The sequence below is a fragment of the Amblyraja radiata genome, chromosome 23 (genome assembly GCF_010909765.2).
Source record: "Amblyraja radiata isolate CabotCenter1 chromosome 23, sAmbRad1.1.pri, whole genome shotgun sequence".
Lineage (NCBI taxonomy): Eukaryota > Metazoa > Chordata > Chondrichthyes > Rajiformes > Rajidae > Amblyraja > Amblyraja radiata.
The window spans coordinates 19,924,376-19,948,502 of record NC_045978.1 but is presented as its reverse complement, the minus strand read 5'-3'; the positions used below and the strand labels follow the sequence as shown (position 1 = coordinate 19,948,502).

The window sequence follows — 24,127 nt, the reverse complement described above, 5'->3', positions numbered from 1 at the left end:
ATCCTACATTCTAGGGGAAATTTACAAAAGCTGCACATGTTTGGAATGATGAAGGAAACCGGAGCACCCAGAAAAAACCCATTCGGTCACAGGGACAAGGTGCAAACTCCGTATATATGCAGCCCCCATAGTCAGATTCGAACCCGGGTATCTGGCACTGCAAGGTAGCAACTCCACCACTGTGCCACACCTTCCCAATACTCCACTGTACCTTCTCAGTACTCCACTGGAGTGTCAGTCTGAAGCATAACTAACTATCGGATACCAAACTGCAAAAAAAATTGTAAACTGGATGACAAGGTCAGAAATTGATTCATTAGGCTTGATAATTAGGGATTCTGCTTTAGTTCGATCCTGACTACTGTTGTTTGTACGGAGTTTGCACATTCTCCCTTTTTCTCCAGAAATGCTGCCTTACCTGCTGAGTTTCTCCAACATATTGTCTCTATCATCAATTAATACCAGCATCTGCAGTTCCTTTCTCTGCATGATTAGTAAGTTTGCAGATTACTTTAAAGTGGGTGATATTGTAAATAGTGAAGATGGTTGTGAAAAATTGCAGCAGGATTTTGATCGGTTGAACAGATGGGTTGAAGAATGGTTGATGGAGTTTTATACAGATAAGTGCAAGGTGTTGTATTTCTGGCAGGGCTATGAGGAGAGCTGGAGAGCAGAGATATCAAAGAGTGCATGTACATAGTTACTTGAAAGTGGCATCACAAGTAGATAGGATGGTCGAGAAGGCGTTCGGTACAATGGCTTTCATCAGTCAGCGTATTGAGTATAGAAGTTGGGAGGCCACGTTACAGTTGTACAAAACATTGACGAGGTCACTATATATGTTTTTTACACAAATGGTGGTAGATATATCCAATGAGCTGGTGCTTGAGACAGGTTCAATCACAACACTTACAAAACATTTAGACAGGTACATGGATAGGACAGGTTTAGAGGGGTGTGGGCCACACACAGGCAGGTGAGACAAATGGAGATGGAGCATGTTGGTCGGCATGGACAACTTAGGCAGAAGGGCCCATTTCCACGCTGTACGACTCTAGGATTAAAACTAAATTGACACTGTACCGCATTAATGGATATTAATGATCGCATGTCACACTTCAAAACAGAACAAGTTTTTTTTAATGTTTGGGCCAATAATCTCTCCTTGACTGACATACGCAAATGAATATTAATTGTAAAGCACAAAGTGCTGGAGAAACTGAGCAGGTCAGGCAGCATCGGCAGACAGTACGAACTGGCAACGTTTTGGATTGGGACCCTTCTTCAGACTGTCAACAATGAAGAAGGGTGCCTACCCGAAATGTCGCCTGTCCATTCCCTCCACAGTTGCTGCCCGACCCATTGAGTACTCCCAGCACTGTTTTGTTCAAGATTCCAGCATCTGTAATTCCTTACGCCTGGATATTATTTGCAAACAAGCAGGGTGCAATGCTTAATTATAAAAACACCAGCTATTTATTAAAAGCATTTCTGTCTTCATTGAAATTCGACATGTATGGCAAAGCCACTGTTTATTATTCATTTTTAATAGCCCATGAATTTACTGACCTGTTGGGCCAATTAAAGGCAATTATGTTACATTGCTATAAGCCTCATAAGATGTGTAGAAAGTAACTGCAGATGCTGGTTTAGGGAAGATAGACACAAAAAGCTGGAGTAACTCAGCAGGTCAGGCAGCATCTCTGGAGAGAAGGAATGGGTGACATTTTGGGTCGAAACCCTTCTTCATTCACTGAGTAAGATGATTTCATTCTTGAAAGATATGTGGAAGCAACATGAAATTAATGGACAAAATGATAGTTTCTTCAGTGAAGTTAGGTTTTTCCAATTTATTCCAATTTATTTAAACGTTGGAATCTCAATTCTCCAGCCCATATGGAGTCGTATTCAGAATCAATAGTCTAAGCCTTGGATGTGCAGGAAGGAACTGCAGATGCTGTTTTAAACCAAAGATAGACCCAATAAGCTGGAGTAACTCAGGCCAGACAGCAGCTCTCTGGAGAAAAGGAATAGGTGACGATTCGACCCAAAACGTCACCTATTTCTGTCTAAGCCTTGCATATTAGTGACACTAACAATCATTAATCATCTACACTCATTCAATTAACCATAATCAATCCATTTTTGAGAAAGCAATGGATGTGAAAGTTGTCATACTTATGTTATTTCTTCTAAATAGATTACAACCATGGATTGGAGCAAATTTGAAAATAATTTTGGCATATGCTGTTCAGAAATAAACTTGTGACCTTGTCAAATTAGTTTTTTTACGATCAATGTGGTTGAACATGCAATAAGTGCCAGTAATATTATTTTACTCTTCATAAACTAAAAAGTGGTACGTCACTTATTTTTATGGTATTCTGACCAGGCAAGATCCAAGCATTTTCATCACTGCATCAAACCTCAACTTTCTTAATAAATCTCTATGAATATGGTGACACTGTGGCATTGTAGATGTATTGAAAGAAATTGCTGCCAGAAGATGTGTTAATGAAGACCTGGATGCATTCATAGGTTTTAACTGCAGCTTCGCAAAGCTATATATTTTACCAGGAAACAATAAAGTACATATGTTCATACTGTTAGTCAAAGGAGCAGAATTAGGCCATTTGGCCTATCGGGTCTACTCTGCCATTCAATCATAGCTGATATATCTTTTTCTCTCAACACCATTCTCCTGCCTACCCAAAACCTCTGAATACTGTTATTAATCAGAATATTGTCAATTTTCATTGTAAATACACCCAATGACTTGACCTCCACAACCATCTGTGGCAATAAATTCCACAGATTATGGCTGAATATATTCCTCCACATCTCCTGTCTAAAAGTACATCCTTTTATTCTGAGGCTATGCCCTCTGGTTCTAGACTCACCCACTAGTGGAAACACCCTCTTCACATCCACGCTATCCAGACCTATCACCATTTGGTAAGTTTCAATGAGGTCTTCCACTCACCCTTCTAAATTCCAGTGCTATCAAAGGCTCATCATACGTTAACCCAATCATTCCCGGGATCATTCTCGTAAACCTTATCGGAACAGTCTCCAATGCCATCACATCCTTCCTTAGATATGGGGCCCAAACTTGCTCACAATACTCATCAGAACAGCTCCTTCTCCGATACAGGAGCCAATGTCCTACAAATATAAATCCACTTCTCCCACACCAAACTTTGAGCCACACGTTCAGCTCGTTATCTTCTCAACACAATTCCAATTTGCTCATGGCTCAGGTAGCAATCCAGAGATTATTACCTTATTGGTTCTGCTTTTCAATTTAGTCTGTAGCTGCTGAAATTCCATTAGCAGAACTTTTTCCTTGTTCGACCCATGTCATTGAAACCCACATGGACCACAACGACTGGATCTTTTCCCTCCCACTCCTAGTTCCACTGTAGGTTAGATGAGGTGTCCCGAGACCAGGAACCAGACAGGCAACACAGTCTTCGGGACTCATGACAGAGTCTATTCCCCTCGCTATACTATCCCCAATAACAACTATGCATTTCTTCTCTCTCCCCTCTTGAATCCCTGATCCCTTGGTTAAGTTGCTCGCCCTTCCGACAGCCCTCACGTTTGGCTGCACGTGGAGCAAGAATCTCAGACCTGCTTGACAAGCTCATGGGCTGAGCTTCCTCTTACACTGCATCTGCCACCATCCCCATTCCTACCTCACCTGCAGTCACGCTCTCCTTCTGACCACAGAGCAAATTGGAAGCATTTACTCTAATGGGTGTGACTGCCTCCAGAAACACAACACTCTGGTAAATCTCCCCTTCCCTGATGTGCCGCAGCATTTGAAGTTCAGACTCCAGGTCGTCAACTTTGATCCGGTGTTCCTACATATTTCAGTTTAAGTGCAGTAATGACTGACATATTAATTTGATTCAAATAAATACTGTAACTAAATTGGATTTCTGATGAAAAGCAAATCATTATTTTACACCACGTGTTAAAGTTATGCCAAATCTGCTTATTCATCAAGCAGTTGGGAAAAGCAGCTTGTTGGTCAAACAGGTTCTGTCGGTATCACCTGCTGTGAATCATTCATCAGATGAAAGGAAATAGTTATTTAACAGGTTTTGTATGAAAATCAAAACCGCAGAAGCTGAAAAGCAGACATAAAAACTAAAGTGCTGGAAATAGTCCACATGTCAGTCAACATTCTGTAGAGAGAAGAAGTGTTAACATTTCCTGTCAATGATCCTCCTCGGTTTCTCTCTCCGCAGAATGCTGCCTGACCCTTGAAGCATTTCCTGTACTTTGTTTTTAATTCATAAAGGACCTGTCCCACGAGCATGTGACTCCATGCGGCAAGCGCGACCTAACGTGGTCGCTTGAGCCGTACGGCCTCGCGGGGCCGGTCCCACTTCGATCGCCGGAGCCGTATGGAGTTGTGCGGAGCTGGTCCCGACATCGCACGTGGCTCCGAAAAACTGACCGTGTTCAAAAATTCCGCGCGGCAATGGCCTGCCGGGCCGCAGCCGCCTCGACGCCGTACGCACCGCCTCGACGGGCGTGCGCAGCGTCTCGACGCAGTACGCAGCGTCTTGACGCCGTACGTCACGCGCGAACTTCCCGCGGACTTCGCTCGATCTTCACGCCACTCACTCGACCTCCGCGCGGCCCCCGCTTCCGGTTTGGTCGCGCTCGCCGCATGCAGGTGCCTGCTGATGGGACAGGCCCTGTACGGGGATCACTCGACCTCCGCGCGGTCCCTGCTTCCGGTTTGGTCGCGTTTGCCGCATGCAAGTCACATGCTCGTGAGACAGGCCCTTAAGGGACTAATACTGTAACAGTGATAGAAATTTGTGGATTAATTAGGCAATTTCAAATCCAGTTACCATTTTCAAAAAGCACGTTGCCTCTCAGACAAAAGCATTCAGTAGCCCTCATAGTGCAGTCCTGGTTGCTATTACATATAGTATATTGGTTCCCAAGGTGGAACATTGGGAGAGGAGGGATATCAACGTCATGCTACTGAGAAGGTAACAGGAGGATCCTATTCTGACCCAGTCTGGCAGTTGCAAAACAGGAGTTTAGTTTATTGTCACATGTGCCGAGGTACAATGAAAAGCTTTTGTTGCGTGCTAACCAGTCAGCAGAAAGACAATATATGATTACAATCGAGCCATCCACAGTGTACAGATACATGATAAAGAGAATAACGTGAATAACATTAATTGCAAGATAAAGTTAGTAAAGTCCGATCAAAGATAGTCCGAGAGTCTCCAATGAGTTTGATAGTAGTTCAGGAATGTTCTGTAGTTGTTGGTAGCATGGTTTATTGCCTGATAATAGCTGGGAAGAAACTGTCCCTGAATCTGGAGGTGTGTGTTTACACACTTATTTACCTTTAGCCTGATGGGAGAGGGGAACCATGTACTTTCTGGTAAGATATAGCAAAATGGAAAAAACAACGTGGCTATTTTGCCTCTGACTCCCTCCGAGGTCAGGAATTCTAAGTGTACGATCCCTATGTCCAACACCAATTTTCAACTTCACAACCCTAATGTTGTAGTTCAGTGTTGGGTATTACTTTAAAAGGTCTGAGCCAAATTTTGAAGAATAGGATAAAGAACACCTTATGTCACTTTAACTGATATTCCAAAAGTCATTTTCTAGCTTAATCTGTAAAAGATTGGTTTCCTAGTTGCAGTGCAGATGTGTATTAAAATCTTGTAACTGAACTATTGTATGCTATCATCTAAAAGAGGAAGTAGATTAAAAGCAGAAAGTATGGGCATATTGCCACATATATTAGATGGGATCTGAGATCCGGAGTTCATTTTGAATGGAATTTAAAAGATTGGAGTTTAGGATTTAAGACCATAAAGTAAATTTCTAAGTCTCAAACTGTAGATACAACAGATTATTTTATATTGTTTAAGAAGGAACTGCAGATGCTGGAAAATCGAAGGTACACAAAAATGCTGGAGAAACTCAGCGGGTGCAGCAGCATCTATGGAGCGAAGGAAATAGGCAACGTTTCGGGCCGAAACCCAAGGGTTTCGGCCCGAAACGCTGCCTATTTCCTTCGCTCCATAGATGCTGCTGCACCCGCTGAGATTATTTTATATCTTGTTCATATGCAGACACCAATTAACTGGTTTACATAGTAAAGGTACCCCCCAAACTGTTAGAAAGAAACTTTTAGAAACCAAGAACATTTTTAATAAAATATTGCAAGATCAAGTTTAAAATAAATCAAAATTATAAAAAGTGCAGGTTCATAAAGACCAATTTATTTACTCTGATTTCTTCTTAGGCATTCCCTTGGCACATAGAATGATTCCTCCACTCCAGTTCTGTGGGTCCTGAAGTGGACCTTGAAGTCACTTTGGAATGGCCAAACAGGGGTGTGTAGGTGGGTCAGCAGTGTCGTCAGCAAACACATTCATCAACCCATCTACATTTATGTCCAAATTAGTTAAAAGATCGCAAACAGCAGAGGTCCCATCGCAGATCCTTAGGGAACTCCACTGGTCTTAGATCTCCAGCCAGAATATCTTTCATCCATTACACCCCTCAGTCTTTTATGAATAGGCCAGTTCTGAATTCATCCAACAAAGTCACCATAAATCACATGCATCTTAATCTTCTGGGCCAGCCTAGCACGAGGGACTTTAGAAAAGCCCTTACTGAAATGTGTACAACATCCAACGCTCTGCCTTCATTGACATCCTTCATCACCTCCTCAAAACACTCAATTGTTAGTAAGACATGACCAGCACATGCAAAGCCATGCTGGCTATCCAAAATTAGCCCATTATCTTCCAATTGGGAGTAAATACTCTCTTGAAGAATTCTCTACAATAGTTTCCCTAGCACTGATGTGAAGTTCACCAGCCTATAGTACCCTGGATTCTCTCTACTTCCTTTCCTATACAATGGAACAATATTGGCCACCATTAAGTCCTTCGGGTCTTTGCCTGCAGCTAGAGATGAAATAAGGATCCTCATCAAGGCCCTACACGATCTCATCTCTCTGAATAACCTGGATTAGAACCTATTAGGCCCTGGGAACTAATCCACCTTAATGTTCTCCAAGAGCCTCATCACCATTACCTTCTTGTAAACTGCCAGAGCATATTTGTATTCATCCACCTGGTCCTCCAAATCCTTCTCGGTAAACACAGATGCAAAGTACTCATTTAACACCTGCATCCTCCGACTCCAAGCATAGATACCCTTCTTTATCCTTGAACTGTCCCTACCTTCTCCCTGGTCACCCTCTTATTTTTGGCCATTCTAACCACCCGCATGAGTTATTTCCTATTCACTTTATATCCCTCATTAGCTTTGTCTGATGGCACGTTCTGAAACTTGACATATGCTTCCTTTTTCTTCATGGCCAAGTTTACAACCTCCTTGGTCAACCACAATTCTCTTACATTGCTGTCCATATCACTCCTCTTTACTGGAACATGTTGAGCATGCACTTTGATCAGCCAGCCTTTAAACAACTCCCACATGTCAACTGTACACTTACCCAATAAATGCTCCCAATTTATCCTCCCTAGCTCCTGCCTAATGACATTGTAATCTGCTCTATACCAATTAAGTACCTTCCTCCAATATCCCGATCTATCCCTATTCAAAACAATCTTAATACTTTGATCACTATATCCAAAATGCTCTTCCACAGTAACATCAGTCACCTGGCTAGGCTCATTTCCCAATACAAGGTCCAGTATGGTCCCTCCTTGCGTGGACTATCCACTTACTGTTTATGCAAACCTCCTTGGATACACCTAACAATTCTGCCGCATCTGATCAACTTGAAATGAGTAGATCCCAGTCAATGTTGGGGAAGTTAAAGTCACCCACTGCAACAACCCTGTGGTTCTTGCTTCCTGTAATCTGTCTACATATCTGATCCTCTATCTCCCACTGGCCATATAATCTCATGAGTAATTGTTTCTTTCTTATTTTTGAGTAGAACCCATAATGCCTTGGCAGATGCACCCTCCAGTATGTCCTCTCTGAGTAAGGCTGTGACATTCTCCCCGATAAGTAAAGCAACTCCTCCACCTCTCTTATCTCTCTATAATGTCGGAAACATTGAAACCCTGGCATGTTGAATTGCCAGTCCATCTCAAGCAATTTCCTATAATAACAACAACATCCTAATTCCAGGCACTGATCCAGGCTCTAAGTTCATTGAAGTAAACACACTGCAGCCCTTCATTATCACCATAGTCACGAACCACTCCCTCTGCCTGTCCTTCCTTTGAGAGTTACTCGTCATAACCTCCACTTTCTCATCAGACCTTCCATTTGCTGACCTGCTGCTCTGGTCCCCCCCCCCCCCTCCCCCCTCCCCTGACATTCTAATTTAAACCCACCCAAAGAGCACGAGCAAACCTCCCTGTAAGGATGGTGGTACCCCTCCAGTTCAGGTGCAACCCTTCCCTCTTGTACAGGTTACCTTTGCCCCAGAAGGGATCCGAATAGTCCAAAAATCTGAACCCCTGTCTACTGCATCAAAGCCATGTAGTCATCAGTCCAGTCCTCCTGTTGCTGTCCTCACCAACACGTGGCATCGGTAATAATCCAGAGATTATCAGCCTGCATTTTAACTTTTTGCTTAACTCCCAATATTCACTCTGCAGAATCTCGTCCCTTTCGCCACCCGTTTGACTTGTGGCTGCCCCATCTCCCTCTTAAGAATGCTCTGTGGGAACTTTAAGACATCCCAGAGCTTGGCACCATCAAAGGAACAGATCGTCCAAGAGACCTGTTTAATGCCTCAGAACCTCCTGTCTGTTCCCCTAACTAATGAATCTCCTATCATTACTGTTCTGCCTGACTTCACCCTACCCCACTGTGCCTTTGAGGCAACCCTGGCCGCTGTTGGTCCCCTTAATGATCAACCTCTCAACAGTATCCAAAAGCATATACCTATTTTGCAGAGGAATGGGCACAGGGGATTTCTGAACTCACTGCCCACTTCCTTTTCTGGTGGCCACCCATTTATTCTTTGCCTACAACTCAAGTGTGACCTCCTCTCTATCACTTCTATCTATGACTTGCTCACTTTTGCAGACAAGCCCAAGGTCATCCAACTGCAACTCCAGTTCCCTAATGCCATCTTTAAGGAGCTTCACCTGACTAATGACCCTATCAGGTTCTGTAGAATTCAATTTTAAAGTGCTTTTGAGTCTTACAGTATGGAAACAGACCCTTCGCCCCAACTTGCCCACACCAGCCAACATGTCCTATCTACCTGCATTTGTCCATATGCCTCTAACACTGTCCTATCCAATTTCAATTCATTAGATTATCTGTAACAAAAACAAACTTGTGTCCATAATTATAAACATGAAACTAAGCTTTTGTGACTCCAGACGCATGGGAATGTGGTGGATTCTTAACTGCCTTCTGAAACGGCCTAGCAAGCTACTATATATCAAACTATGATAAATCTTAATTAATGCAAAACTGATGGGCCACTTGGCACAACCGAGGCAACAGATTTGGCAAAGAAGCATACATTCCACTTCATTCTGCCAAGTTCTTCTCAGCAGCTCTGCCTCATAGCACCAGAGACCTAGGTTTGATACTGACCTTGGGTGTTGTCTGTGTGGAGTTTGCACATTCTCCCTGTGACCACGTGGGTTTCCTCTAGGTGCTCCCACATCCCAAAGACTTGCAGGTCAACCTTTCCTTCTAACCCTATTCAATTCTAATCCAGGCAGCATTCTATTAATCCTCCTCTGCACCCTCTCTAAAACCTCCACATCTTTCCTCTAATGGGGCAACCAGAACTACAATGCAATACTCCAAATGCCGCCAAACCAAAGTCTTTAAGAGCTGCATCATGACTTCATGACTCTTATATTCAATGCCCCTGGCAATGAAGGTAAGTATACCATATGGCTTCTTAATCAATCTACTTGTGCTTCCACCTGAAACATTTGGACAGGTAAATTGATAGAATAGGTTTAGAAGGATATGGGGCAAACCACAGGCAGTTGGGACTAGAGAAGGTGGGGCGGCCATGTTGGTCGGCATGGGTAGATTGACCTGAAGTGTCTGTTTCCGTGCTGTATAACTCTATGATCTTCTGTGAGCTATGAACTTGGATTCCAAGATCCCTCTGCATATCAATGCTTTTAAAGGCCTGGCCATTAACTGTATATTGCTATAAATCCCTTATTCTCTATACAGCAATTTCATTCCAAAATAAACTGAACATTCATCGCATCTGGGCTAATGATTCACAACCCTATTAGCAAAGGTTTTTCCCTTTATTATCAGAAATGTATGACCTTTTGTTCTGGCAAAACAATCCTTGTTTTCTTTCATGAACTGAAATCCCTCAGCACCCTCCGGCCTAACTCCCTATTCTAACTTTTAAAAACGAGTTGATTTAGTTTTACTTTTAGAGGTAATGGCCTGTCCCACCAGCATGCGACTGCATGCGGCAAGCGCGACCTAACCTGGTCGCTTGAGCCGTACGGCCTCGCGGGGCCGGTCCCACTTTGATCGCCGGAGCCGTATGAAGGTGTGCGGGGTTGGTCCAGACATCGCGCGGGGCTCTGAAAAACTGACTGTCCAAAAATTCCAAGCGACCACGGCCTGTCGGCCCGCAGCCACATTGAGGCTGTACGCAGCGTGTCGATGCCGTATGCAGCGTCCCGACGCCGTACGCAGCGTCTTGACGGCGTATGCCTAGCGCGTGGCGTTGCGCGATGACGTCACCGCCCGGCGTGCCGTTGCGTGATGACGTAACCGCCCGACGCCGTGCGATGTCCAAATTCAGTCGGCCTGCCTCCTGCCCAGCTGATTGGTGAGTATGATGTCGGGACCAGCCCCGCACAACTCCAGACGGCTCCGCGGTTGGAAGTGGGACCGGCCCCGCGAGGCCGTACGCCTCAAGCTACCACGTTTGGTCGCACTAGACGCATGCAATCACATGCTGGTGGGACAGGCCCTGTACAGAATGGAAACAGGCCCTTTGGCCCAGCGAGTCCGCATAGACCAACAATCACCAGTTATCCCAGTTTTGCATCCTACAGACTAGGGGCAATTTACAGAAACGAACTAAGCTGCATGTCTTTGGAGTGTGGTAGGAAAACGTAGCCACCGGAGAAAAGCCCATGCAGTCTCAGATAAACTCCATACAGTCAGGATCGAACCCGGGTCTCTGTCGCTGTATGGCAGCAACACTACCATTGTGCCACCCCTTCAAACTGTTGGAAACTAATGGCAACTATTGGAAACCAAATCCTTAGATTAAAGGCAATGTTCCAATTAGTTTATTCAAATGAAAAGTAAATTGAAATTTGCCTCAGCCGTTTATGATGTTGTCTTAACTCTATTCTCCGAAGTATTATCACATGATTCAGTTACAGCATTAATACTGAATACGGGGTTTAACCACATTTTTCGCCCTGATTTCATATATACTAGTTAAAATAATGGAATAGAAGTGAATTTGTTCCAAGGGACTGGGTGAAGAATTTGAGCCTAGTACTCTGCATCCAGTTGGCAAACATTGTGTTGATCACTAGTAAAGAATATACAATACTCACCAATTAATGTCTGGTCTCCAATGCCAGCAATCATGGAATTGCACTCGTGCACTGAATTCTTCAGACCAGTGATTTCATGACCGTATGTCATTAGAGTTCCATTCATTTGGTCTAAGTAACTCCACAGATCACCAGCATGATTATCCAAAGCATCCTTAATAAAATCCAGACTGGTTGTTACTGCATTCAGTTTGCTGCACACACTCTCCATTTCAGCTACTCGCCTGTCAACCTGTAACACTTCCTTCTGGATGTCCTGAGCATTGTGCTTGCAGTTGTGGAGGTCGGATATTACCCTGTGGTTAATTCGCTGCAGATCTCCTTTGAGTTCATGGACACGTTTGTCATTAAACACAAGCTGGGAACCTTGGCTATTCAATATCTGTTGCATCAGATGAACTTCATCTACCATTTTGCGTTCATGCTCATCCCAGGTTGAGTTAACATTTGCAAAATCCTCAGCATATTTGCTGACAGCCTCTTTGATCCCTTTTAGTGTTCTGTTAACAGAGCTGATGTTGATCTTCAGTAAAGTAATTTCTCCATGCACGCTACTGGATTCCTCTTCTTCTTTAATTCTTCGTTGTATTTCAAACATGGAATGGTTGAGTTTATTGAGTAGGCCAGAGTTCTTATCTAGCCGGGTCACAATATCTCGGCAGTTTTTCTGGCAGTCATCAATATCTGTTCTGAGAATGTCAATGCTGCCAACAACTGAGAAGCAATCTGTTGGACACAGATTTTCCAGGGCAATAAGTCTTCCCTCCAATTTATCCAAATCGTGGTAAGTTTGCTTTTTAAGCAAGGCAACTTCTGTTTCCAGCATTGGGATTACCTCTCCCTCCAGGTTTGCAGGTGTGGTTACGTTACTTAACTCTTCAATGATAATTGTAACTTGACCCTCGATTTCCTTTAGCTTATCATGCAGTTGAATTTTCATGCCATCTAATTCGACTCCAAAATGTCCCTTTATGTTGTTCTCAACAGTCAAACAATTGTCTTCTATACTTCGCTCTGTTGCATTGATTTTAGCCTCAATGTAATCTAACCTGCTGTCATAAATATTTTCTACATTAATGGTAGAAAACTGTGGGAGTTCATTCTCAAATCGAGTTGTTAGTGAACTTTGATAGTTTGAGATTTCATGTATGTTCTGTTCCAGGGTATTGACTTTTTCCATCAAATAGTTAACTGTGTCACAACAATTTTCGGTTACAGGTAATCCATCAATTTGAGTCTGTAAATTATTAATCTCCTTTTTTAGGTCCAATTCTTTCCCATCTATCGTTTCCTGAAGCCTTTGGTTTATGTCTTTCTGTTCATCACATTGCTGTTGGACCAACTTTACCTTGTAATCACAGACAGATTGCACATCTGTCAATTTGTTTTCAAAGCCATCTAATAGATCTGCTCTGAACTTGGTGAGTTTGGTATCTATGTAAGTATCAATGAAATCCACAGTTGCTATAGGCGAAGAGGGTCTATTAGCCTCCAGTAGTTGCCTGAGTTGCCCATCATGGCCAATCACCATCCCATGAACTTCATCAAGCAAGTCACTCTTTGTTTTCAATACATCCTTAACCTCGGTCACCTTGACGACCAAGTCTCCCATTGCTGGTGGATATGTGGGTTCTCCTTTACCCAGGCTTTCTAGGCCATCAGTTATATATCCAAAGCCTACTGCGGCATCAGGGTATTTAAGATTATTCAGCAAAGAAACAATCATTTTGTTGGTGTCCTCCTGAATTGATAGCCTGAGGCTATCACTTATTCCACTAACCATTGTTTGGAGTTTCTCAAATGACTGTGAAAATCGTCGCATTTCATCTTCTAAACGGTCTATTCGTTCCCCGTATATATCCGGAGCTTTAGGGCCTAGAATGGACAAGTATTATAAAATTAATACACACAAATTGGGATAGAAACATAGAAACTATGTATTTTTGCCTTCAATTTTCATCATAACGATGAAATAAGAAGGATGCAAGAAGAAACATGTTGCATGTATTAATAGATTGATGCTCAATTGAATGGAATTACATTTGACTCCCATTTCCTGGCTCCCAACATACATAGAAACATAGAAAATAGGTGCAGGAATAGGTCATTCGGCCCTTCGAGCCTGCACCGCCATTCAATATGATCATGGCTGATCATCCAACTCAGTATCCTGTACCCGCCTTCTCTCCATACCCCCTGATCCCTTTAGCCACATCTAACTCCCTCTTAAATATAGCCAATGAACTGGCCTAAACTATCTTCTGTGGCAGAGAGTTCCAGAGACTCACCACTCTCTGCGTGAAAAATGTTTTTCTCATCTCGGTCCTAAAGGATTTCCCCCTTATCCTTAAACTGTGACCCCTTGTCCTGGACTTCCCCAAAGTGATGAAACAAATGTGCCTAAATTTAATGTTTATTCTCCACAAAGTTGTTAATAGAAGGACTTAATGTAAAGACCGATTCATCAAATGGAAATACACGAAAAATGCTATTGATTATAAGAAGTTCAATTTCCATGGGCTTGAGCTAAAGTGATCTCTAAGGCAACTATGAGTGGCTGCTGGACACAGATGCTGGTTTAAATAAAAAAGACACAAAGTGCTGGAGTAAATCAGCGGGTCAGGCAACATCTCTGGTGAACATTTGCTGTATGACTCTATGACTAACATGGATAGGAGATGTTTCGTGTAGGAACATTCTGATAGGTGACACTCACCCTCCCCTCCCCCCCCCCCCCCCCCCCCCCCCCCCCCGCCCCTCAGATGGAGCAAGGATTACTGCACACACCCTCCATTTCAGCTACTCGTCTTTGAACCTGTAACACTTCCTTCCGGCTGTCCTGAGCATCCCACCAGCTTTTTACTGGTGAAGAAGGGCTCGATGGTGCACGTTGCAAGTAGGGAGTGGGATTGGAAGTTGGGCCTCTAAACGGCCCGGGAGATGGTGGGAGCCGGGGATGGGTCAGTAGGTCATTCCACTGACATTCAGTTTACATTTGTTTAAGAAGGACCTGCAGATGCTGGAAAATCGAAGGTACACAAAAATGCTGGAGAAACTCAGCGGGTGCAGTAGCATCTATGGAGCGAAGAAAATAGGCAACGTTTTGGGCCGAAACGTTGCCTATTTCCTTCGCTCCATAGATGCTGCTGCACCCGCTGAGTTTCTCCAGCATTTTTGTGTACCTTCAGTTTACATTTTCTATTGACCTTATTTAAGTTTCTGGCACTCCATGTTGCTTTAGAGATATACGTGAGGGGTGTCATTAGTGGACGAGGTTGTATTGCCATTTCAATATCGTGTGCCATTTGTTGATCCAGTAAAACGGATAATCCAGAAAGGCTCTGGAACCGAGGGTGCCAGAAATTCGGTGTTCAACTAATACCTTAATACAGAACATCTTCCAAGTATTATAAGTCCAAGCTTAACTTGGCTAAAAAGAATATATTTTTTACATTGTAAAATTTGAATCAGAAATTAGAATTTTTTAATCTGATTGTTTGAATATGGAAATTAAACCACGGAACTGGGGAATTTGTACATGGAATTCCAAGACAGATTCTCTAGTAAAGTGCCAATGATCATCAGCCTTCTCATCAATGATTATATCGAGTCAAACAAGTGGCTTATGTGCATTCTTAATATTTCAGTAATTGTGAGATTTCTCACACTGCTGGCATAACGTAGTTAATAGTAAAGATATTTTCGATGAAAGTTGAAGGAATTAAAACCAAGAGGCTGAAGTCACAGTTTGTCAATGGTACAAAACGGGTGGCTGTAAATTGGCTGTCTTTTTATATACAACCCCTTTTTTTCAAGCCAATAGAAAAGGGATTTAAATGGCCACAAAGGGCTGGAGTAACTCAGCGGGTTAGTTAGCATCTCTGGAGAACATGGATAAGTGTTGTTTCGGGTCTGACATGTTGCCCGACTCACTAAGTTACTTCAGCACGTTGTGTCTTTTTTGTATACCAGCATCTGCAGTTCCTTGATCCTAGATTAAAATGGCCTGCTAATTAGCTTTCACTGTGTAATTCCCAAGACTATAATCAATCTTATATGCAAATCTTCACTAAGACTTCAAAAATCAATTTACCATTCATGATTACATTTTAATTCATTATTTTACATGCTGGCAAGTTACTGTTTTCCCTGTTTTACAGCATCTGCAGTTTGTTGATTTTCAGCATATTTTTCTGCTTGCTTAGCATTCCTTGATGTCTTGATTCTAGATATTGTTGCCTGACATAACAATAAAAGGATTTTTATTGGAAGGAGTCGTTTTCTCCAGAGATGCTGCCTGACCTGCTGAGTTACTCCAGCATTTGGGTCTATCTTCAGTGTAAACCAGCATCTGCAGTTCTTTCTTACACATTCTTAAACAATAAAAGGATCATTTTCCTACCCTTAACTCCATCAAGATGTAAATGAATAAAAGATATGCAAATAGAAATAGAGTAACCAGCTTTAATCACACTAGATTAATCCTGAACTAAAACATTGTTACTTCATAAGTTACAAGTATGCTACAACTTAATTATAAATGGTTATTTCATTGTAAGATTAGCCTTCGAGTTTCTTGCTGGTTTGTATTGGATTCAGCCCCCAAGCGCATTTTTGTAAAACACTTCATCTATAGTTAAAAAGAGGACAATTTTTGTTGATGACATTAATGCTTACCATAATAACCTTTCCTTGGTCCTGGGTGTGACGGTCCAAGTTCAGGAAGCCCCATGGGACCTTCCTGGCAAGCTTCACCAGAATACCCTGGACAACATCTCCATTCCAATTCTGTCACCGTCTTGTATCCAATTTTATATTTAGGTCTTAGAAAAGTCCGATACCTGTATAAATAAATTGTTGTTTTTTGTCATCGATAAAATGTATTACAACTGGGCAGTTGAAATTATAACCAACTATGTATTTTGCACTGTAGCAGCACTCCATCATGACATGGAACCATAGACAAAAGTAGCACCGTTCCAATTAAATACTTCTTAATCAGTACAATGTATTTGTGGCATGTTAAGGATGTCATTAGCATGCTTTTACATTTCCAGATCATTCAGATTGGTGGAAATTGGGTTAAAGAGATGAAAGATTGTTTTTTTTCTTGACAGTTTGGAGCCAAATTGAATATGATCCTAACAGGATATGCACTGAAAGTTAATCCTGATTCAAATATGCAGAATGTGTTCTTTAATACAATCAGCCTCAATCTGAGCACAGACAGAGTGGAACGAATTACCTTTATTTTTGGGTTTCCTTTATGCAGTTTCCAAACTTAGCCCGCAACATCGATGGGAAAACAAAACGCTTTATTTGGAAGTTCATGAATATCTTGGGCTTTAGCGTCCTTCGGCAACTTTGAATACAACTATTATTATTAAATCTAAATTAAAGGACAACTGTGAAATTCATTACAGCACCTGATTGATCAAAGTTGCTTAGCTTTCTTGATTGTCTTAAAATAGCTGGTCAAATTAGGCAAAGAGTTTTTCATTAAAATTAGACATATAATGTGGTTACATCAGGACACACAAGGGGGAACATATGAGAACCGGGTTAAGTTGCTCAATCAGACCAACCTTTACTTCCCATGATGTTTATAACTGAATACTCCAAATTTAACAAAAAACAAATGCAATTATTTTACCCATAACCCGATGCTTAATGTGGAATTTATAAAATGCCTGTCAATGTTCCCAGCTATGCTGTTGGGAATCCCTCTATACAATGCTGAATTATTCTCATGACACAGAAGGTGGTCATTTTGGTCCATTGAGTCTGTATGGATTCAGAAAGTAATTCCTAATCCCCCTAATTTTCCCTGTAATCTATTCTCCCCATATTCCCATCAACTACCCCCCAGATTCTACCACTTGCCTACAAACAAGGGGCAATTTATAATTGGTCATAAATACCAATTTGCAAGGACCTAGAGGAAACGAACAAGTCTTTTAATGTTCAAGATGATCAGGTATGTTTTTTTTTGTTCATTAGATTTTAAGTCAGAAATGCCTTGAATTCAAAAATGTGTTGTACAAACTTCTGCTACAGCAGATGTAACATCTGCAGCCCAAATTGGACCGGTTGCTGCTGCCCGTCATTCATGGGGCTCAAGGTAGTGTTTGGAAAATGATGTTTGTAGTAACAGAACTTGGCCAAAACAGTAATTTAAAGGGGCTGACCCACTTGGGCGACCTAATTGGCGAGTTTAGAAGAGTTTAGGAGAGTTTGAAAAAAATGACATGTTGAAGACCTCCTTCGACTATGTTGAAGACCAGCTACGACGAGCTAAGACTAACTTCGGGAAAATTGGACACCGAATAGTGGGGAGTGAAGACGACCTCCTTCGACCTCCCTTCGACTATGATGAAGACTATCTACGATACCTTTGACTACCCTCGATTACCTACGAATAACATGCCGACCTACTTCGACCTACTACTACTAAACCTACGAGTAAAAAAAGTATCGATTTTTTCCATGCCGACCTTTTTTAGTGGCCCTTTTTTAACATATTGAAAAAAACACCGCGACCTAGCTGAGGCCTCGAGTACGCGGAGACCACTCTCGAGCATGAAGGAGAGTTAAGAAGACCTCCTACATCCTCGTGTCGACCATGCTGCGAGTACGAGTCGAGGGTAAACTCACCAGAACTCGCGGATTAGGTCGCCCAAGTGTGAAGTATTTTCACAAATACACATTTCAAATTTTCAACTGCTTTGCTCTTGGTGACCAGCACATGACTGAACTGGAAATAGCCTTTGACAAAAATGTTGAGGCACCACTGTGCTAATAGAGTCGGCATAGCAATTCTCTGTATTCATTCAAATTTATACATGGAAGCAAAATTTCCCTTTTGCATCAAATTATGGATCAGTGAATCTTAGTCCATGTTGGAAAGAAATTTAGCCCTTCATGTCTTGGTCAGCTCTTTAATAGAGCTATTCAATTAACCACACTCTCTACCCATTCTCCAAGCTTTTCAATACTTTTACTTTCCTTTTCAAGTATACATTTAAATGATAGAAACATAGAAAATAGGTGCAGGAGTAGGCCATTCGGCCCTTCGAGCCTGCACCACCATTCAATATGATCATGGCTGATCATCCAACTCAGTATCATGTACCTGCCTTCTCTCCATACCCCCTGATCCCTTTAGCCACAAGGGCCACATCTAACTCCCTCTTATATATAGCCAATGAATTGGCCTCAACTACCTTCTGTGGCAGAGAATTCCAGAGATTCACCACTCTTTGTGTGAAAAATGTTTTCCTCATCTCGGTCCTAAAATATTTCCCCCTTATCCTTAAACTGTGACCCCTTGTTCTGGACTTCTCCAACATCGGGAACAATCTTCCTGCATCTTCCCCTTAAGAATTTTGTAAGTTTCTATGATAACCAATACTGAATCAGCTTCGAACCATCTTCGAGGCAATGCATCCCAGATTGTAACAAAAGTTGCATCAAAGCTTCCATCAGCAAACCTGTGATTTTTTTGCCAGTTATCTTAAATCAGTTTCTGATCCACCCAGAAGTACAAAACTTATCGCAATTGTCACATTCCCTTAAATATCTCTGTTCTTAAAAAGAACTTTAAAAAAATCTTCATGTTCTCATACATACATCATTAAAAACAATTCCAAAGTGTTGTGACTAATTTTGTGTACTTAAAATGATTGCATGACAAAATACGTTAGTTATTTTTTCAAGATCGGTCTTGACTGCAGTCTTTGTTCAATTCAATCTACAAGACACTACAAATTGATCTTAATGCAATTTTAACATGCTAATGGCGGTAGGGAGTCACATTAATGTCACGAAAGCCATCAAAAGACGATAAAACACGCTATCTGTTGCGAATAGGTATTGTACTTATTATACCTATACAGGGATGTCCGCTGATCCTTTGTTGCCCACTAGAGGCCGCAAAAGCACCAGAGTTCACAAGCTTCCACCAAAGAGGCTTCCACTCCCTCAAAGATAAATGATCATGTGCAGTGCAGGGCGGTTTCTTCGTTCAAAAACTCAACCCCTTTATTCAGCGTAAATTACTCCAAGTTTGCGCACCAGTGCATAAAAACACTGCGGCTGTTTGACTACAGTTCAATCTACTAGTTCCCATAGTCCTAAATATCTAATATTACGTGAGGAGTTTAAATGTAAATCAGGTCAACCCACTCAATACAAACTACAACTAAACACCACGACAGTGCATATTTTGTACATAGTAAACAAAGTTGGTATTGCTTGCTAACTATGAAGTCCAGTTATGAATTTGGAGTTTAAGGATATTTAACATCAATCAACATCCATTAATTTCCCCCCACTGCTTAAACGTTATTGTTTTGGCTCGGATTAAAACGTGTCCCTTAAAACGTGGCGGATGGAGGCTGCCGTCAATATAAATCTGCAGAGTACACTCCGCCGTGACAGGGTCTCTAAAAGTCTATTGTGTTCAGGGCACCACTAGACTGGAAACTGTCACGCGGTGGAATTGCGAATTCGCAGGCAGTTTCCTCTCGGTTGGTGTTCGGTTCTTTGCAGCGCTGGGGGACTTACATGACCACTCCTGGGCACTTGATTTGACCCCAAGTGCACTGATGGTATTCGGCTTTCACAAAAGTATCTGTGCCATCCAGCATCGTACAAGTGATATTTTTCTTCACAACGTAGGCACAATAATTCCTGCAGAAAAAAACAAATCATGCGTTTATACATTTCCTTACACAAAGTGCACAGACATAAACAAAATGAGCTTACTTTTCCTGAAAATGGTGCAAATGATCGATTTTATTTTGGAAAACAAGAACTTAGATTGAAAATGTAGAAAATAATCGTGGACATGTCTGAGTTTACGTCCCAGTTGAGTTCGCGTTTAGTTTTGCAAAGTTCGCGTCCATTATACACTACAGAAGATAGGCTGAGGTTTGAAACGGCGAGGGGTTTAACAAGTATTTTATCTTTCAGCAAAGTAGAAGGAACTCACTTCTGCCGGCCAGTGCTCCGCCCTGCTCCCTTCAGACTGGGACTTGTCCCTGAGGTGAAGAGGTTATAACGGTACGGAACGTAGAAATTACCCTTGGCGTCGAGGAATGTGAGAAGGGTCAACGCCACAAGGCAGGAGAGAATCAGAGAAGAAGACGCCAACGCGCTTTTTAACATCGTGACAGCCTTTTAATATCCAGATGAAACGGCGCAGCCCAGTCGAAGCCGTCCCTTCACTGGAAGCGGTACAGAACTCGTCGGCCGCCTGAGACTCGGAGCAAGTGAGCATCGGCTGAGAAACAACAAGGAATGGGGCGAGGGGACGGAATTCAGCGGCACGGTGAAGCGACAGCGCACACACACACACACGGGGTCAGAGCCTGGATGCGGGACTTTGCCGAGCAGGGGGCGATTGATGAGCCATTAGCTGTGGTCCTGAGTCTATATTGCCGCCAGCGCTCGCCCACCTCCACAACTTAGCGGACTCGTGCGAGTGGGCGTTTCGTTGACATTAGAGTAGTCGTAACCCTCGCCACCACCCCCCCCCCCCCCCTCTCTCTTCACCAGCACTACCAATGAGGGTGCAGTAACCTCTTCCCTCCTCCCCCCTCCAACATAGACACAGGCACCGGTCGCCAGCAACGCGCACTACCGTTCGGACACACGCCAACCCTTTCATCTTTCTTTCCAAACCCAGTCCCCGGTTTTAAAGATAAATTGTTTCTCCACCTCCTTCCCTCCTCCTCAACGAAAGACCCCCTGACGCAAGTCTGCAGCGCTGTATAGGATTTTTCTCATTCAGTCACTGACTATTAGATGCACGGGCAAACCCACAGGTCGTAATAGACTCCATCTAAGTGAGAGAGTGAAATGTTTTTATAAAAGATCAGCCGCTTGCCCAGCAGCAGCAGCAGCAATGAAGTAACGTGTTAAGTTGATCGGACCACTTGCCTACCTATATACAAGAGGCAATGTATAATTGTTAATAATACAAATTTGCAAGTAACCAGAGGAAACAAACAAGTCATTTAATGTTCAAGACGATCAGACATGTGTTTTATTTATTCATTATATTTTAAGTCAGAAATGCCTTGAATACAAAAATGTGTTGTACAAACCTCTGCTACAGCAGATGTAACATCTGCAGCCCAAATTGGACCGGTTGCTGCTGCCCTTCATTCATGGGGTTCAAGGTAGCATCTGCTCCAACTGTTTGGAAAATGATGTCTGTAGTAACAGAACTTGGCCAAAACAGTGACTTAATGTGAAACATTTTCACGAAGACACATTTATTTCAATTTTTCAACTGCTTTGTTCATGGTGCCAATTTTTAAGGTGTCCAGCACATGACTGAACTGGAAATAGCCTTTGACAAAAATGGTAAGGCACCACTGTGCTAACGGAGTCAGTAGCAATTCTCTGTATTCATTCAAATGTATACATGAAAACAAAATCTCCCTTTTGCATCAAATTATGGATCAGTAAGTTGTTCGGAATTTTTTTTAAGAAGTTGTTTGCGTATTGTGAGATAACTGTGTGTTTTATTTGGTTTGAAGGGGTTCTAATATACTTGGCTGCAGGTTTTTGAGGAAGAAAATCTAATCTAAGAAAATCTTATCTAAGAAAAACGGAAAAATAATTTGTACAGTTTGTGTATTTATATACGTAACTGTCAAAGGTGGCAGTGGGAGCAGGAAGGTGAAACTGCAGGGAAGTGAGGGAGAGGGCTACAGCTATGGTTCTGATACCACCCCCCAAGCTGCAGAAACCGACTGGTCACCGTCTCTCCACCCCAGCAGTGGGAAAGGCGTTACCGTGCCGCAGGGGAAAGGGCTTACATTGTTCGAAGGAATACAGTCGAACGTCAATCAACATCTCCACGGCCGAATGGGTACATTGCCACTATAATTGATATAAAGTGTACTCTGGAATCTACTTTCGTATAGAGATTCTGCCATTCACTAAGAAAATGGATGCGTCTTTCATCGACTGTAGAGGAAGAGGACGAAATAGTCATACAGGCCGAAACAAGCCCCTCGGCCCCAAAGCGATTGATAATCAACGGGTCCTTCTGTGAGACTGTCGATGCTAGAATCTTGCCAACAACAAACCGAACCGCTGGAGGAACTCAGTGTTCAAGAAGGAACTGCAGATGCTGGAAAATCGAAGGTACACAAAAATGCTGGAGAAACTCAGCGGGTGCAGCAGCATCTATGGACCCGCTGAGTTTCTCCAGCATTTTTGTGTACCTTCGATTTTCCAGTCTGAAGAAGGGTTTCGGCCCGAAACGTTACCTATTTCCTTCGCTCCATAGATGCTGCTGCACCCGCTGAGTTTCTCCAGCATTTTTGTGTACCTCCGCTGGATGAACTCAGCGGGTCAGACTGCATCTGTGGAGGGAATGGGCAGACGACGTTTCGGGACAGCGCCGTTCTTCAGAACTGATTTACTCGGCCAGAAACCATCGCATGTGCGTTTCTTTCCACAGATGCTGCCCGACTCGCTAAGGCCCTCCTTTGATTAATATAATCAGCTGAAACCCGTCCACAATGGCTTGTTTTCTCCAGTGATCTGGGAGCACCATTGAAACTAATTTGCGTCCGTTCCATTTAAACCAAAGGGTTCAGCAGGGAGACTGAAGGGTGGCAAATGTTGTGTCTCTTTTTAAGAAGGGCGGCAGACAAAAGCCTTGGAACAGTGAGCCGAACACCGCAGGCGACACGGTGACGCAGTGGTAGAGCTGCCTTTACAGCGCCAGAGACCCGGGTTCGATCCTGACTACGGGCGCTGTGTGTAAGGAGATTGTACGTTCTCCTCATGACCACATGGGGTTTCCCGGCTGCTCCGGTTTCCTCCAGGTTTGTAGGTTAATTGGCTTTGGTAAAGGTGGTAAATTCTCCCTAGTGTGTAGTGCTAGTATACGGGGATTGCAGGTCGGCACAGACTCGGTGGCCAAACAGCCTGCTCCCACGCTGTATCACTAAATGAAACTAAAAGAGATAGTCAGCAATGTGGGAGGAATGTCTAGTTTTTTGAGGATGTGGCCAAAAAGGTTGATGAGTGCAGAGCTGTAAACGTTGTTATACATGTGTTTCAGCAAAGCATTGGACAATATTCCACAAGGTAGGCTGCTCTGGAGTGTTAGAATACATGGAATCCAAGGAGAGCAAGCGGAATGGTTAGCAAATGGGCTTCATGGAAGGAAGCAGAGGTTGCTGGTGGATGGTTGCTTATCGGACTGGAGGCCTGTGACTAGTGGTGCGCCTCATGGTTCTGTTCTGGGTCCCATTGCATTTTACCATCAAAATCAATGAGTTGGTTGAGAATATACATGGCATGACTAGTAAGTTTGCAGTTGACACAAAACTGCATGGTATTGTAGATAGTGAAGATGGTTGTCAAAAATTGCAACAGGACCTTGATTGGTTGTGCAGGAGGGCTGAGGAATGGTTGATGGATTTTAATACAAATAAATGTGAGGTGTTGCATTCTGAGAAGTCTAATATGGGCAGCACCCACACAGTGAATGCTAGGGCTCTGGGGAGTGTAGTATAGCAGAGGGATCTAGG

General features: G+C 42.8%; 1 protein-coding gene across 2 annotated transcripts in view; it reads right to left on the bottom strand.

Annotated features, from left to right (window-relative positions):
* The window catches only part of LOC116986290 (EMILIN-3-like), a 32,176-nt gene extending 11,105 nt beyond the window's left edge, over positions 1 to 21,071 (bottom strand). Inside the window, exons 1-4 of one of the 2 annotated variants that reach the window (XM_033041672.1) lie at positions 20,651 to 21,071; positions 20,133 to 20,258; positions 16,245 to 16,408; positions 11,568 to 13,442 (exon numbers count right to left, since the gene is read on the bottom strand). In XM_033041672.1, coding sequence (XP_032897563.1) covers positions 11,568 to 13,442; positions 16,245 to 16,408; positions 20,133 to 20,258; positions 20,651 to 20,847 — 2,362 coding nt within the window. In that variant the 5' untranslated portion in view covers positions 20,848 to 21,071. Of the gene's footprint in view, positions 1 to 11,567; positions 13,443 to 16,244; positions 16,409 to 20,132; positions 20,259 to 20,559 lie in introns of both variants that reach the window. The other variant, XM_033041673.1, reaches the window with a different exon arrangement.
* Positions 21,072 to 24,127: the final 3,056 nt, after the last annotated feature.